We start from the raw sequence: 16,534 nt of genomic DNA on the forward strand, positions 1-16,534 counted from the left end.
AAGGGTATGACCAGTAGAGCTAAGCCTGTTACAAGAAAAATCTCCAGCCTGCTTCATCTATGGGAGCAGAAAAATTACTGATAAATCCTGGCTGTACCAGAGGTACACACAGTTATCAGAAGAAGTGTGTGTTGGATATGGAAATGAGCCTGATGTTATATTATGCTACTGAGAGAGAGAGAGCCTGACCAAGGAGTTATCTGCATTCTTAACACTATGGCTTATTCTGTATGTCTGTATTTGTTAGGTACAGTACTTCACATATGCACCCTCTTCTCTTTGAGACTTTTTTTGTTGTTGTTGTTTTTAGAGCTGGTGACTCCCTCACAATGTTCCTAAATCTTGGATTGAACATAGCTTGTGGTGGCTAGACTGGCAGTGCCAGCAGGGGCCAGGGGCATGGCATTCTACATGTGCTATGTTGCCACATGTGTAACATGTCCCTAATTCACTGCAGATGAGGCCTCCTGTTTTAGTTCTACTGAGGATAGCACAGATACTATACTCTGGTACACTTGCTACTCGGAGCAGCCGGAGATTGTTACATGTTCAACATTTGTGGTTGGCCTAGTGATTGCATGTTGCAGAGCATATGAAAACATGAGGAGAGAGAGAGGTTATTGTAGATCAGAAGGGCTGTGTTAGGGCTTGGCACTAGAATAACGGTACCTGCTGCAGATCAGGGTTGAAGTACCCTTGCAGAATTGTTTGGGAAAACAAAAACCTATGTCTCATAAGAATGAAATGTAATCCAGCTGTCAGAATTTTATATTGTGAAGGCTTGTTGCTGACTGAAATTTCCTTACCTTTGCAGTGCAAGCTTATTGTTTGCCAGATGAGTAATACCCGGTGCCAACCTCTGAATTTGCTGCTCTTGCCCTTGGCTCTTGTTGTTGTCGTGGTCATATCTGGATTGGCTGAGCAGCGTGAAGCCTTGCTACTATACATGCTCACTGTTCTTATTACAATTGCCCATATCCATTATGGAGTAGAAGTGGTAAGTGTGTTCTAGTCACAACAAAAGCACAAAATTCATGTAAGGCAATCTCCCAAGGCAGGAGCCGTGGGAATCTCAGCTCAGCATGCTTATTAATTATTAATCTGTGGAAAATCTCCCCTCAACTGTGATACTCATACAGTAATGTGAAAAAGATTTCCCCTCTTGTGATTTTCTCTATTATTGCATATATGTCACACTGAATGGTTTCAGATCTTTAAACAAAATATAATATCAGGCAAAGGGAACCTGAGTAAACACGCACGTTTTTGAATTACTTCTTTTGTTTAAGGAAAAAGTTATCCAACACTCATGACCTATGTGAAAAAGTAACTGCCATCTTAGTTACTCAATTAACCATTAACCAAATTTAATTAAATTCAGCTGCAGGTTTGACTAGCTGGTGGCCCCTGATCACGCACCAGGTGAACACTGCATACTAGATTGTCATTTGCGAATAAGCACAATGAATGTAAATTAATTAATACTGCTCAAAGAAAGAGTAATGTGTTATTGGAAAATAGTGTGGAGAATTTTGGGGGAAAAATTGTTATAACAATTTGAAATTTTTGAATTTTCCTTACTCTAATTTCCCCTAATGGGATGTTGTTTTGTTTTTTCTGATATATTAAAATTGAAAGCATCTTTCTATCTAGCCATTTACAGAGCTTTCTGTGTAGTGGGTTCAGTTAAAAAAGCAGGGGCCAGCGGAAGGTGAGTTCCAATGGCACTAATTTTAACTAGCTGTTTGAAAACTTCAGTTGAGGAGACAAGCAATAGGGCCATGTTAGTAGCAACTTTTCTGTTTTCCTAGATCAAGATAAAATCTTACACCTTTATTTTGTAGTTATGGCACTAAAGTTGTATGGTCACAAGATATTTTTCCAGGTGTCATCTAGGACCCAGCAAATTAGGCATAAATTTCTTCAGTTCTGTAGTAAGGCTCTTGTTCATAATATGGTTTTCCTTTTTGTAATTTCCAAGACGTGTTTCCTTAAATATAAGGTGAGAAATTGTTTACTGAACCTGAACCTTTTGAGGAGTTTGTCATAGGAGCAGAATTTAGATGAGTTTAGAGGGGAGAGATAGTGGGAACAAACTGCTGGTCAGTAGAATTGAGTAGGGTCCTATAAGCATGTAGTTATGTGTTTTGTTTTGGGGTTTTTTCTTGTTGGTTTTTTTTTTTTACCCTTTCCCTTTATGATCTTCCCCATATTATGATTTTTGAGATAGGAAGTCGTTGAATAATTTTTTTTTTTTTTTTAGCCATATCTTGGTGTATGAGAAGATTGGACTTTCTAAAAAATTAAACTCTCATGTAATTACAAAGGGGTCCTTTTACTAAGGTGCACTAATGGATTTAACGTTCGGTAATGATTAGCGTGTGCCAAATAAGATGCCCATTATGTTCCTAATGGGCATCTTACTTAGCATGCGCTAAATCTGTTAGTGCACCTTAGTAAAAGGACCCAATGAAAAACAATTAAAAAAAAAAAAAAAAAAAAAGGAAAATAACATTTGGCTGTTAATGATTCAGAAACCAGATTTGGAGATGAAGCAGGATATAGATATTTTTAAATAAAATAAATAGCTTCTTGGTTAATAGATGGTGGTGGGGGAGTCGTTTTTCCTATGTCCCGGGAAGGGGCTCCATGGTGGATGATTACATGACCATTAATCCAGAAGTCTCAGATTTTAAATTTATTCTGCTTCATTGCTTCCAAGTTGGGCATTGTTGGTCTTGTATTTACATGTTTTCTTTCCGGAAAGAGTACATTGATTACAAGTCCTTCTTTCTGGCAACAGGGGCTAGGAGGGAAGTTTCTGTATCAGGAGGAGTCATACCCATACACATTTATTCCTTTGCTGTTTTCCCTTTTGCCTGAGTGCCCACTTCATTGTAGATTTAATATGATGTTGAATAGGTGATCTGAGCTCAGACCTTTTGAGTCATAGTGCTAAAGGTGATTTGGTGCTGTTCTCTTGAAGGAAAACATTTGAGCCCATTTTATTGCCCTTATTATAGAGATTGCTGGTTCATGGGCTCTGTTGCCTTGGAAGTATTTTAACAAATTTAAATCTGCTAATTTTGTATTCTTAGTTGTAAAGCAGCTCCTTATGAATGCTTTGCATGCTTTTCACAGGTAAACCAACTGAGTAAACACTTCAACATCTTGCCCTTCTCACTAAGGAAGCCCAACACGGACTGACTAGATGAGGAAGAGAAAATTGGCCTGCAGTCCTCAGAAGTACTGTAAATAGCCTGTACATCAGCCATCACCACAGAAAAGCCACTGGACAGCCATGGGTACTGAGTGCACATGACATCTTAAGTTGCATATGCTGCACCCAGGGTCTGAAATTCTGTCAAAAATTGTGTTTAACACTAGCCAAGCCAGATGCAATTCATATTTTTTTAAGACTCATTACTGTACATAATAGACCAGTTGAATGTCTGGTGAAACTGAACACATGAGATTCTACTTTTCCTTCATGCTGCTACCCTGTCCTTGGTAGGAAGTCTGCATGGGACCATAGGCAGCATTGATGTATGCTCAATTTCTTAGCTTGTGACTTCATGCTGCAGGTTTTGTGTTCCAGTTGAGATACCATTGGCAACCCAGAGCCTAATCTCTGTGGCAGAACACAAGCCAAAAACAAAGTGATGACAAGGAACATGTGCCACAAAGGGCTCAGAAGAACGAGTGTTAACGCACAGCGCAGTCTTGTTGGACCGTCTTCCTGTCTAATAGTCTCTGGTATATATGTCTATTTATTGAAATACAGGTATTCTAACTCGCTTTCCCTGGAGTCAAACTTGGTTTTATCTAAAGAAAATAACGTTAAAACTGTAACTGATCTAGGGTTACAGTTGCATTTTGGTATTCATTCAGTGGTTTATTTTTGAAAACTTTAAGAACTTTCATAGCCCAAGTGTACACCCACGCTTTCTCCTGGAGTTTTGTCACTGCAAAAGCTAAAACACAATGTTTACATAGAATTTTATAAAAGTTAATCACGCCCTAAGTGTCCTGCAGCTAACAAATTCCATGTTCAGACTCTGTAGGGCTTTGGACCTTAGGTGAATGAATTGAGTATCCCGCATTTGGAAAAATGTTGGCCAGGATGTAAGTTCTTAAGGATAACTTTTTTTTTTTTTTTTAATTCAGAGAGGTGAAATGTGACATTGTTTTTGGTCAGATGTTGCTTGTATATGAACACCTGCCCTATGATGTGTTAGCAGGGCTAGGGAGCTTTATCTTTGACCTCCGTGTCGTTTTCTCTTGAATTTTGTTTTTGATGCGGTCAACTTTGTCAATGAGCCCTTCTACTAAGTGTTGGTGCTATATTTTCATAGCTTTGTACAGCCTGTCATCAACCTGGAATTGTAGGCGATGGTCAGACATCAAAAGACAGATAAGGCTGTAAGATTCAAAGCCCTTCTCAAACTGATTAAAAAAACAACAACAATGTAATAGCATGTGATTAAAATGCAGTGAATTCCAGGACACATGCCCCTGGAGGCTGGAGGCTTGTACTTCTGAATCAAGTGCCATTACAAGGGTTTAGATTCTTTAAAATTCACCTTTCTAGTTCCAGCCTATCCAAAAAACAATACGGTCCCAAAGGGGAAGCGAGACCTGTTCTGAGAACTAACGCTGTGCAGCTTGTTCAAGTATTTTATTATGTTTTTATTTTACAGCTGTTGTGTTCAGTGAGATTATTTTTCAATTTGGTGGTGGTGAGGATTGTGTGCTGAATTTTCTCTTGTTTTGTAGTGTGTATGTGTGTGGGGGTTTGTTTTTCCTTCAGACAGGAATGTATTAAAATATGCTTGAATGAAGAGTGTATCTAAACCCTTAGAGATTTGGACAGGGTACACTTGGAGGGATAGGCATAATACACGTGTTTGTGGATTTTATTACATGGGAATCATTAATGGTTTATGAAAAATTTTGTCATTCAAAGATAGTTGCTCTATGATCTGCAGAAAAATTTAAATATGTACTGTTTAAATTTTTTTTATATATATATATAAAATCTAATCATTAAGCCAGTTTTCCAGATGAAATTTCAAAGCCAGGCTGCAAAATTATTGTACATTGTTTTTAACGTTAATGAATGCTGCTGCAGATATGATTTAAGATATGGCATTGATACATGTGTATATATATATATCTGCATGTAGACACTACTTCTTCATAGGAAAACTTAAAGTTGACAGATTCTACTACCTTGGAACATTAACTGTTTTTAGTACTTTAGAATCCCTGTTAAATCATTTTGAAATTCCAGCTCTGGCAGGCAATGAAGCTCCTGTACTTCTAGCACTAGTGACTTACACTCTAATGATGCCTTCCAGCCATGGCAGCAGCTGTCAGATGCTGTCATGGCTGGAAGGCATCATTAGAGTGGGCCAGATGGGGCCATTTGAGGGAGGGGGGGGGGGGGGGTTGTGGTAATAACCAGAAATCCCAGTTCCCTATCTAGGGAGATTTATCAGGGCTTTTGGTTATAACCGAAAATCAGAAGCCCTACTTACAGATAAGAGACGCCAAGGGTGTCCCTTCCCAAGACTGGAGATTTACCACCGCTATGCTGGAGATTTGAAGGCCAATAACTGCTGCAGAGATGGGGGGAGGGCTAAGTTGTACATCAACATAGAGGAGGCGCTTGCCAGCTGTCACCCCAGTCCTCTCATGAGAATTTTATTCAGGACCTAATATCTGCCTGTATCTGGTGCAGATAGTTGAGAATACCACCTTTTGGTAACTGATTTACACCCTTTATTTGCAGTTACTTTTTATTTATATAAAATTTATCAGATTTAATTTCATAGTCTCGGATGAGAGGGAAAATATATTTTTACATACTTCTCTCTACTTGGGTATGTGAGACCCCCTGAAGAAGCTGAACTTCAAATGGATTCTAATAATAATAATATAAAGCATCAGTATTAGACATAATGCAGTGAATAAGGAAGAATGCGTGTGTATGTATGATAGACCACAATTTCCCAAACTTGTCATAGAGACACCACAACCAGCCATTTTATTTTTCAGGATATTCACACTGAATATGTATGAGGTTAATTTGCTTATACTGAACCTCCATGTGTGCAGGTTTCTCATGCATATTCATTGTGGACATCCTGAAACAATGACTGGCTCTGGGATCACAGGACAGATTGGGAAACCCAAGTGTAAACCATGCTGACTGGATTTTCTGGACCATTTTGACACTTGAACTTGGGTTCCCTGCGCAAGACATTAAAACCCCAGGGGCCAAATGACAAAACTCTAGGTATTTTGTTAAAAAAATTTATATAATATTTATTGAACTGAAAACAATGGGCCTTGGATATGTTTGCTGTCACATTTCTTTTTATAAGGTTGAACAAGGAAAAGACCCTTGTGTATTAAATATCAACTGTGTGTTTTGTTTACTGACCTTGTACAGTAGAGATTTGTATATTGTATGGACATAACACAATTTGTGTGTGTGTGTTTTGTTTTTTTTTTTGCTTAGGGTTCATAAGATTACATGTGAGAAAAGTCTGAACTTTCCAAAAGCTAGTACTAGTGCCTTAGTTTGTACCTAAGGCTGATAAAATGAAAGCGTTCTTAAATAAATAGTGTTTGGAAAATGCTTCTCAAATGCTATACCTCTGCATCTGTAGATCAGGCCAGTGAAAAATCTATGTATAATGGGGATGGGGAGGAGGAATTATTGAAAAGCAAAATCAAGAAAAGAGCAAGTGAAATAGTTAATATTCAGAAGCTAGAAAGAAGCAACAGAATGTGATCAGTAGTCTGATATAAAATGTTCACTGAGCGCACAAGGGAAAGTTAAGACAAATCTTAAACATAAGTGTTCCTTCTGTTCAAGATGGAATGAGGACACTTTGGTCGTCAGGTTTGTAGAGTTTGAGGTTTGGTGATTAGAACAATTGCTCTTGTGCTGAACTGTGCCCCCCACCCCCCCGCCATAGTCTTTAGAAATCTTGAAGAATCTTGTAGGATTTTGCATCTAGAAGGTGCTGCTTTTACATCAGATCTTTGTATGCTCATGTTGAAGTGAAGGTGTAGTGTTCTGATTGGTTACTCGAGCACATTTCACTATCTATAGAATGCCAATGCATTAAATCAAATTAAGACTATTATATACTTCCAAACTGTGTTGAAACTCAAAAGATTTAAAGATATTGGAAATTACCTTCAGGTCAGGCATTTTAGCTGACTAATATAGGGGCCATTTTACAGAGCGGTGGTAAGCCCAACGCGAGCTTACTGCTCACTCTTTTTCGGGACTACCGCCAGCTCAACGCCGGCAGTAGTCCTGCCCCGAGCAAGCACCATTTCCGGGGGAAAAGGAAAAACCCCCGGAAATGGCTAGCACGGCAGTAACGCATAGTAATTGGGCATCACGTGCTTCCCAGTTAGCACCAAGTTAGCGCCGGAACCCTTATCACCACTTTAATGGGTGGCGGTAAGAACTCCTTGCCGCATGGTCATGTGGCCATTTTTTTTTGGGGGGGGGGGGGGGGAAGTTTACTGGTTGCAGCAAAAAGGGCCCTGGCACACGGGGAAAAATGTCCCTCGCCACCAGCACAGGGCCCTTTTTCTAGCAGCTTAATAAAAGAACCCCATAATGCCTTGTAAAAATGTTCCTACCCTTATGGATTTTTATGCAACATACTCCACACTTTAAAATTAAAAGAACAGTTATGGAAATACTCCAAAAGTAATTAAGAAACCCCAAAGTCTTGATAGTATAGATCTTCACATCTTTTGATTCAGTACTTGGTTGAATGCCCCTTTTGCAGCAGTAACAGTCGTGCATTATTTAGAATTAGTGTCTACCAATTTTGTGATGGTGCAGTTTTTTTTGCCTATTCTTAGAATAGTTAATGTGCTTTTAGGTTGGCTGGGGATAATCTGCACAGTAGTCTTCTGATCTTGCCATAAATTTTCTATTGGAATCAGGTCTGGGCTTTGGCTTGGGCCACTCCATTGTTGCTTTTGCTTTGTGTTTAGAATCATTGTCTTTCTGACAGGTGAATTTTCTTCCCGGTTCAAAGTCTGTGGCAGGCCGCAATGGGTTCTCCAACAGTCTGCCTCAAAAACTAAGAGACAAAAATCAGTATAGTCTGCAGACTAAATCAGTTTCAAAACAGGACTGTTGTCAACACATCACTACTGGCTAAGAAACTATACAAAATATGAAGAGGTATCATAAATTATAGTGTGACCAACATAAGGGGATTGTCTTCCAGGATTTATGCTGGAGGTTATGTCCAGAATCATGTCGCCTATTTTTAATCATATATTTCAAATGTAAGCCATCTCAAATTGTATACAAATTTAAATATGAATGTTCAATGATGATTCCAGATGTCACAAGTTTATAAAATTTAGCAAAATTCAGCTGATTATTTCTGTATTTCTGGAGAGTTACTAAAGAAATTTCACTTCAAGTCAGCAAAACACCATCTTGCACATTTTGGGGTCCTTTTACTAAGGCGTGCTAATGGATTTAGGGGGAGATTCTATATATAGCACCTAAAAAATCGGCGCAGAAATCAGTTCCGACTAAGCATATTCTGTAAGTGGCGCCTAGTGTTAGGTAAGATATACAGAATACACTTGTCATCCTAACGCCTAAAACTGCATGCATCAATATACACCAGTGCAAACTTCGTGTAAATCCTGGCGCATAGATTTCATTGCACTGGGCCATATTCTATAACTGCGCGTAAACTTTGGAAAGCCCAGAAAAAGCCTATTTCCTCACCCATACATGCCCCTTTTTTGCCTGTTCACAATAGAAGTTACAGAATGTGCTTAATGCATAAATTCTAATTAGTGGCAATTAGTGCTCATTATTGCTTGTTAAAAGCTGTTATGAAAGCTGATTAACTTAAGCCAATTAAATTATGTGCATTGCTATAGAATACGCTTGGATTTTGGCGCATTATATAGAATCCAGGGGTTAGGTATAAATGGGCTTCTTAGCATTTAATGCACACTAATTGTTAACGTGCACCAAATCCGTTAGTGCACCTTAGTAAAAGGACCCCTTTGGCAGGAATTCATGCATTCAAAAAATTGCTAGCAACCTGACACCATACCAACAGTTGCTTGGTGTTTCAGCCTAATATTGTCTGCACCAGGGGCCAAATTTATGAAAAGAATCATGTACAATTTTTTAGTCAAGCAAATATATATTAAAAGTGAAAGTAAAGGAACAATGTATTATAAATTGACTTGACTTTATTCAAATGCTATGTCTTACTCAGAAACAAAAACACAATGGTGAGGAACAAATGCTTTAGAACTGCCAGTGAAGAATGTTCACTGGTGATTGTGGGATAGACATTAGAATATTTTTAGATTAAACCCTGTGGCTCCAGGTGGGTTTAAACACAGGTATAGAATGGGGAGTTTTTCAGTAAGAAAACACAAAAGATTTTAAATTTTCTTAATGCCCGTGTTTCTGGATGAAGTAACTCGAGTTTATTTCCATGGAGGCCCCCATTCAAAAAGGATCGGTTTGTATTTTACTGCCACTTTTGCTGTTTAAATGAGTGAAACAAAAGCTTAGTATTGTGAGCCAAAGTAAGACGGTGTCGAAATGAAGTTTACTAAATTTGTAATATGTTGCTTCTTTCTTTCACTAGTTGGTTGGTTGACTGAATTTGTTCATAATTTTTCAGTAAAGTTTGGCCCCTGATGTAGGCAGTGCTAAGCCAAAACACCAAGCAGCTGTGGATTTGGTGTCGGACGGCTAGCAAGTTTTTGAATGCATGCATTCATGATATAACATGTACAAAATAGTGTTTTGCTGAGTCAGAGTGATAGTTCTCTGGTTGATTTTAAGTGTGGACATGATATTGAGTTTTGCTGAATTTCAACTTAGCACTGACAATATAAAGTTCCATGTTGGTCTCAGACCACAAATTTTATTTATTTATTTATTTATTTATGTATTGCGAACATTTGTTATACTACCAAATCATCAGGTTGACATTAATACTAGCAAGCAAAATGGAACAATAAATCAGCATTACTAGAAACAGATTAACACTGAGAAGAAGGAGAATCTTGCATAATATAGTAATTGTTAACACAACATGAGAAAACTGGAAGACCAAAGGTAGGGATAGAGTATGACGAAGAGTTCAGACTTCTAACTACAATATAAAGATACAAACGCTTTCTGGAAGAGCCCATTTTGAACTTAGCGCGAAATGATATAGACCAGAGATAGGATGGAAAATTTATGTAGAGGACAGGCGTGCAGCAAGAAAAAGCTGAATCGTGAGAGTTGTTGAGATGCAACCAGGCAGTGGTAGGGATCGCCAAAAGGTTAGAATTAGCTGATCTAAGTAGACAAGATGGGTGATATGGCAAGACCAACATAGCCATGCTATCTGGTGTACATTGCTTTTCTTCAGCAGGTAATCAGATACAAGAAACCACCCTTTAAATTGTAAATATAAGCGGATCTTCAGATGGTGAGCTCAGTTAAGACAAAGTGGCTTAACACCCATTCCTTGATAGATGTGAGAGAGAGAGATTCTCATGGCTGAACAAAGTATTAATATGTAGAGAAAGCTGCTGTAGACAACTAAAACAATTGTTTTGCAGATAGGAAAATCAGAGGCTGCTGCAGATACAGAACTGTTTTGCTCTCATCTCCTCTGAAGAAAGTGATATGTATCTTCAGATAATGAGCAGAAAATAGTTTGTGGCAAATCTAATTGCCACCTGCTGATGGAATTTGATTGTAACATGCAGAAAATGTTCCATCTCAAAAATTACAAAAAGGGGTTTTGTGATTTAATATATTGTGATCTATCTGTGCTAGGATATATAATATTGCTGAGCTCATTCAATATAGTTATCATTTGTTATAGAGAAGACTCATTTGTGTATATTGCCAGAAGCTGCTTAATCGTCCTAAATATAAACATGATGCAGAAGTAGCTGCCAGCTTTATGGCATCTATTTGACCTCTGTATATGACTTCTGAGGATCCTCTGTAACCATTCTTCTTAACCCTGTCCTGGAAGCACAGTGAGCCAGTTGGTTTACAAGGAATATGCAGGAGGATAGACTTGCAATCAATGGATATTCAATATATGCAAATGTATATCACATATATTTATTGTGGCATTCCTGAAAAGTTGACTGGCAAGGTGTGCTTGAGAATCCCTGCACTAGAAAAGAAAACTCATCTTAATTTATCAGCTGCTCTTACTATGTCTACCTGTCCGTCCTGCTTATCTAAATCAACTTGCAGATATGCTGTTGCTGGTGGTGTTTTCTGTCTCCATCTCTAAAATTGCAACACCTCTCAAAAGCATATGCACGTGATTTGCTTTGTGTGAACTGGCTTTGGATTTGGTATAACTTCTATAGCTCTTAGTTTAATCCCGTAACATTTATGTAAAATTATATTGCTATTTGTACAGTGGATATGGATGGTTTTTCTAGATGCCCAGAGAGCAGCACAGTAGCAACCAGTAGCTGTAAATAAAAGTGGTCTTTATTCAAAAAGCAACTTTGGTGTAATGGTATGGATCAAATGTCCAGTGGTTCAGATGTAAAAAATTACACTCAACATGTTTCAGCACATACAGGGTCAGATTCTGTAAATGACGTCTAAAATCTAGACTCATCTGATTAATGCACCTAGCGCTACTCAGCTACGCGTGTTGGAATTTATGTGGGCCTTTTTAGAATATGCCTAAAAAACTCGCGTAAATTCTAATTATTGCCAATTATTGATTGGTTATCGGCCAATTATCACTGATTGGCTCAATTGAGTAGCACATGAAAATTGGCCACATGCACAATCTAATGCGCGCTACTCGCCACGCTTTATGTAGAATCTGGACCATCAGGGGCAAATTAATAATGCTCCTAGGGTATGAATCATACTTTAAAACCATGAATAGGGGCATAGATATATATAAGCCTTTAAGTATCAAAATTTGAAAAATATAAAACTATATCCAAAACCATCTCAGAAGGGAAAATAAAACCAAAAGATGGAACTAAAAGAAATATCAAGTACAGTAAAAACAAGAGAGAAAAAGGTGAAGTTAAAAGCCATCATATAATTATAAAACATTTTACCTTAATACAGAGTGTCCCAAACTGTAGGTCAGGACCCCAAGTGGGGTGACAACCTAAGGAACTCTCCATAGGTACATCATTATTCTGCACCGCCATGGAGTCGCACAACTTTTTTTCACAGTCACAAAAAGATTGGAAAGCACTGCCTTAATAAGAAACACTAAGGGGTCCGTTTACTAAGCCGTCTGCCCAATGGCACTGCCTTAATAAGAAACACTAAGGGGTGCGTTTACTAAGCCGTCTGCGTGGCTCTTGCGGTAATTTCATTTTTGGCGCACGTCCACTATGCGCGTCTGAAAAATATTATTTTATTTTCGGACGTGCGCAGGTCATTACCACCCAAATTCATTATCGCTAGGTCTATGGCTGGCGGTAAGGTCTTGGACCCAAAATGGATGCACGGCAATTTTGATTTTGCCGCATGTCCATTTTCAGGAAAAAAAAAAGGCCTTTTGTACAGGTGCTCTGAAAAATGTTTCTGCACATGCCCAAAACCCGCGCCTACAATACCGCAGGCCATTTTTCAGCACGCCTTTGTAAAAGGACCCCTTTATGTTCCAAAGGATGCTACGGAGGGCTCCCTGAGCCCAACGTGTACTGTTAGGAAAAAATAAAACAGCATGTAAATCAAACACTTCCTAAGTATGTATGCAGTAACCACTATTATAAAAATCTACAATTAAAAGGGTCATCTAATGCTGACTTCAGTATTTAAAAAAAAAAAACCGCAGTAGAACATTCGATTTTCTCGTAACAGAGAAACCATTTGATACATAATTTTATTTATTGGTGATTGATAGATTCTGTTGTTCTTTGGATCCACAAGGTCGTTTATGGTGTTTTGGTAGTTGCCACTCAAATATAAGCGCAGGCTCCTGATGCAGACCATACTATCAAAACACTGCCCATGTCAAGTCATTTCTGAAAATAATAAAACCAACTTTATACCACTGACTTAACTGGTTATTTCCACTGTCTTCTGTGTGGAGCACATTAAATATCTCCAAACCCCAGTGGACAGAAGGGGATAGTCATAAGCTTTAGAAATCCATGCTTAAAAAATAATTGCTGAAAAAATTGCAATTTTAAAGAGTTCTAAAAATTTACATATGCAAAAGTGAAAGTAAAACCAGGGAAAGCAAACCACTGTGCTGAAAAAGAATAAAAATAGCCTTTTTTTTTTTAAACCTTCAAAAGGTTACCAAACTCGGTTGTTTTGCATGAAACTTGTCAAGCACAGCTTTTACCTTTTTTTTAATAAAGGCCGCATGATCTCACATAGGATCAAGCTTTTAATAAGCAAAAAAAAACCCTCTCAAACACTAAAAATACAGCATCTCTTGAGGGCACTGATGCAGGCATTATGGGGTCCTTTTACCAAGCAAGACTAAAAAGTGGCTGGTGTAGGTGCATGGGTTTTTTGTGCGCTGCATGCAATTTTAGCACGTTGGTAAAATGGCCACCATGCCATATATTTTTGTAATGACCATGCACTAATTTCTCCATTACTGCAGGAGCCCTTACTGCCACTTATGTAGGAGGCAGAGCTCCTGTGCTACTCCCGCACTAATTAGGTAGCATAAAGTAATGTGCTTGCACTAGCTGAATAGTGCAGGCATGCCTACTCTTTGTCTTTGGGCACACCCCCTGTGCTGGAAAATTAAAAAAAAAAAAAATTTTTTTTTACCAGTGTGGGAAACTACCATGGGACACCTTAGTGCATCCTGCAATAGTGACCTTTCAGTGCACGGTAGGCCCAAGTTAGGCCTACCGCACCTTAGTAAAAGGGCCCCTTTGTGCTGAAATGTCTGTAATTTTTTAACATCTGAAACATTGGGCATAGTGTAGATCACAATCACACAAAGGTTATTTTTGAATAAAGGTTGCTTTTTATCTACAGCTACTGGCTGCTACTGTACTGTGCTGCTCAAATGTTTGTGAAGGGGAGGGGGAGGAGATTTTTTCTTTTTTGTAATAGGGTCCTATCTATTGATTAAAGTATAACAGAAGTTAGGACAGGCGGGGGCTTGACATTTGGACCAATACCTCTGGAAGTCCTTGATTAGAGCTGAAGACACAACGAGCTGGAACAAAGTAAAACTTTAATAAACATTTGTTCACTACAGTGAGATCAGTGATCCAGCAGTCGTTGGGCATTATGCAGAAGTCATAGCCTTATTTTATACTCTGATTTCATGACACACTTCTGAATGGTGTTTGATATTTATATGCATCTGTGAAGGTATGCTTCATTTCACTGTTTTACTGTTGAACTAGAAATATTTGATAAACTAATTATTTTTTATGTTTAATATTCCTGTTTTATAAGCTGTTTGGAAGTTGTATAATTAGACACTGTCAAATCACTGCTGCTTCCATTTTACTAGCTTTATAATTCTCTTTCCTCTGCTTCCAGACAACTGCCTAGAATAAAACTAGAGCTTTCCTTGCTGGTCAAGGGTTGGAGGGGTGTTTCCTCCAGGACTGGACTCCTTAATGCTGTTGTTAGCCAACAGGGTCTATCTCTCTAGTCACTGCCAAGCCCCTTTATCTCTCTAAAAATTGTGAATAATTTCCCAGCACTCCTGAGCCCTGTTGCACAAGAGCCTTGGTACATTCTGGCCCTTCTGCATTGCCACCAGCTTTGCCACTTAGAGGATCACTGGTGGAAGGGTCGCTTTGCAGATTACCTTTATTATTATTGCGTTGCAGCTTTCCAATAAAAGATTGCAGTCATCCAGGCAAAAAAAAAAAATTACACGGCCCTGATCCTTCGGGCACCTACTTCTAAGAAACTTTACCAGGCGTTTTATAATATAACCTCCCCTCCCTCCACATCTTTCTCGGGCAATTCTTCACCCTTGGCCAATGAGTTGGCCTTACACTTCAGCACCAAACTTGCAACTCTCCAAGCATCCTTTTCCCCTCAAATTCCTTCTCTATTTTCCTCTCCATCACCTGTTCCCCCTTTTCCGGATGCTACTGCTCTTGACTTGGTCCTCCTAGACTGCCGTCCCTTAACCAACTAACTGAGTTTCTCGCAGTCACGTGCGCCACTACCACACCCCATGATCCAATGCCTTCTGTATTCATCAGACACTTTAAGGACACTCTCCTCCCCTTCCTGAATATGCTCCTTACTGCATGCCTATCCCAAGGACTTGTTCCTGATGGTTGGAAACATGACTGTATTCTTCCAAAGTTGAAGGATGTGACCATAAGCCCTATACCTTCCAGCTAGTGCCCCATTGCTAAACTTTTTATTTCCAAAATAGATGAACAAATTATTCACCTCCACGTTAAATGCCACATCATTTTACACCATCAGCAAATGGAGTTCAGAACCTCACAAAGTACAAACACATCCCTACTTGGCCTTGTCACACGCATCCTTCAATACCAAGGCAACAAAGAAATAGTAATCTTAATTTCCCTAGATCTCTCTTTGGCATTCGATATGGTTGACCATGTGCTTCTTATTAATTATCTTTGTCATAGGCATTCAAGGTCTTGCCCTGCAGGGGTTTGTCATTCCTTTCCAACAGACTCAAGTCTACACCCAGAGCTCCTTATCCCCCCCCCCCCCCCCTTCAGTCTACCCTGTGGCATTCCTCAGGGCTCAGTTCTGGCACCTCTACTCTTCAATATCTCTCTCCCTTACTGTTTTTCATTGATTCCCTGGGTCTAGACATCTTCGCTTACACTGACATCCAACTGGCACGTTTGAATCCATCCAACACCATCTCCATACAATCACTCAATTCTAAGCAAGATCAAATAGCTTCCTGGCTCTCTGTGAATAAATTTGCACAACCCCAAGAAATGCACAAGTCTTATATTTTTTTCTTCAGCCTCACTTTCTCCAGTATGTCCTATTACTATAGCAGGTAACCCCCTTTCCTTAGTACAGAATGTCAGAGTTCTTGGTGTGACCTTAGACATGGATCTAACCTTCCACCCTCATATTTCCAATACTATCTGTTCCTTCTTCTTTAAATTGAAAAAGCTATACTCTGTCCACTGGCTGTTCACTGTTTCTGCCCTCTGAATGCTTCTCCACTCTCTTGTTCTGTCTAGTCTTCCAAAGAAAGACATTTAACGTTTGCAACTAGTCCAAAATGCAGCCATATGCCTTCTCACAGGTGCCACCCAGTTTGATCACACCACTCCTCTGCTTCGTGATGAACATTGGTTGCCTGTACCCTTTCGAATCACATAGACTGATCCTACTAGTCCACAAAGCTCTCCACTCAAGCCAACCACTGTATTTATCGCAATATCTTCACCCTTTCTAACCTTCCTAGGTTCTACGCTCTTCCCAAGCACATTTACTCCAGGTCCCTTCCCTTTATCAAGTTCGTCTCTCTACATTGAGCAAGTGAATATTCAGCAT

The 16,534-nt window shown here is 39.0% G+C and overlaps 1 protein-coding gene across 3 annotated transcripts in view; it reads left to right on the plus strand.

Annotated features, from left to right (window-relative positions):
• The window catches only part of SELENOI (selenoprotein I), a 105,549-nt gene extending 98,903 nt beyond the window's left edge, over nt 1-6,646 (plus strand). For 2 of the 3 annotated variants that reach the window (XM_030198647.1, XM_030198648.1), the window contains exons 9-10: nt 815-997; nt 3,142-6,646. In XM_030198647.1, the coding sequence (XP_030054507.1) occupies nt 815-997; nt 3,142-3,255 (297 nt within the window). In that variant the 3' untranslated portion in view covers nt 3,256-6,646. The remainder of the gene's footprint in view (nt 1-814; nt 998-3,141) is intronic. The other variant, XM_030198649.1, reaches the window with a different exon arrangement.
• Nucleotides 6,647-16,534: the final 9,888 nt, after the last annotated feature.

The sequence above is a fragment of the Microcaecilia unicolor genome, chromosome 3 (assembly GCF_901765095.1).
Source record: "Microcaecilia unicolor chromosome 3, aMicUni1.1, whole genome shotgun sequence".
NCBI lineage: Eukaryota > Metazoa > Chordata > Amphibia > Gymnophiona > Siphonopidae > Microcaecilia > Microcaecilia unicolor.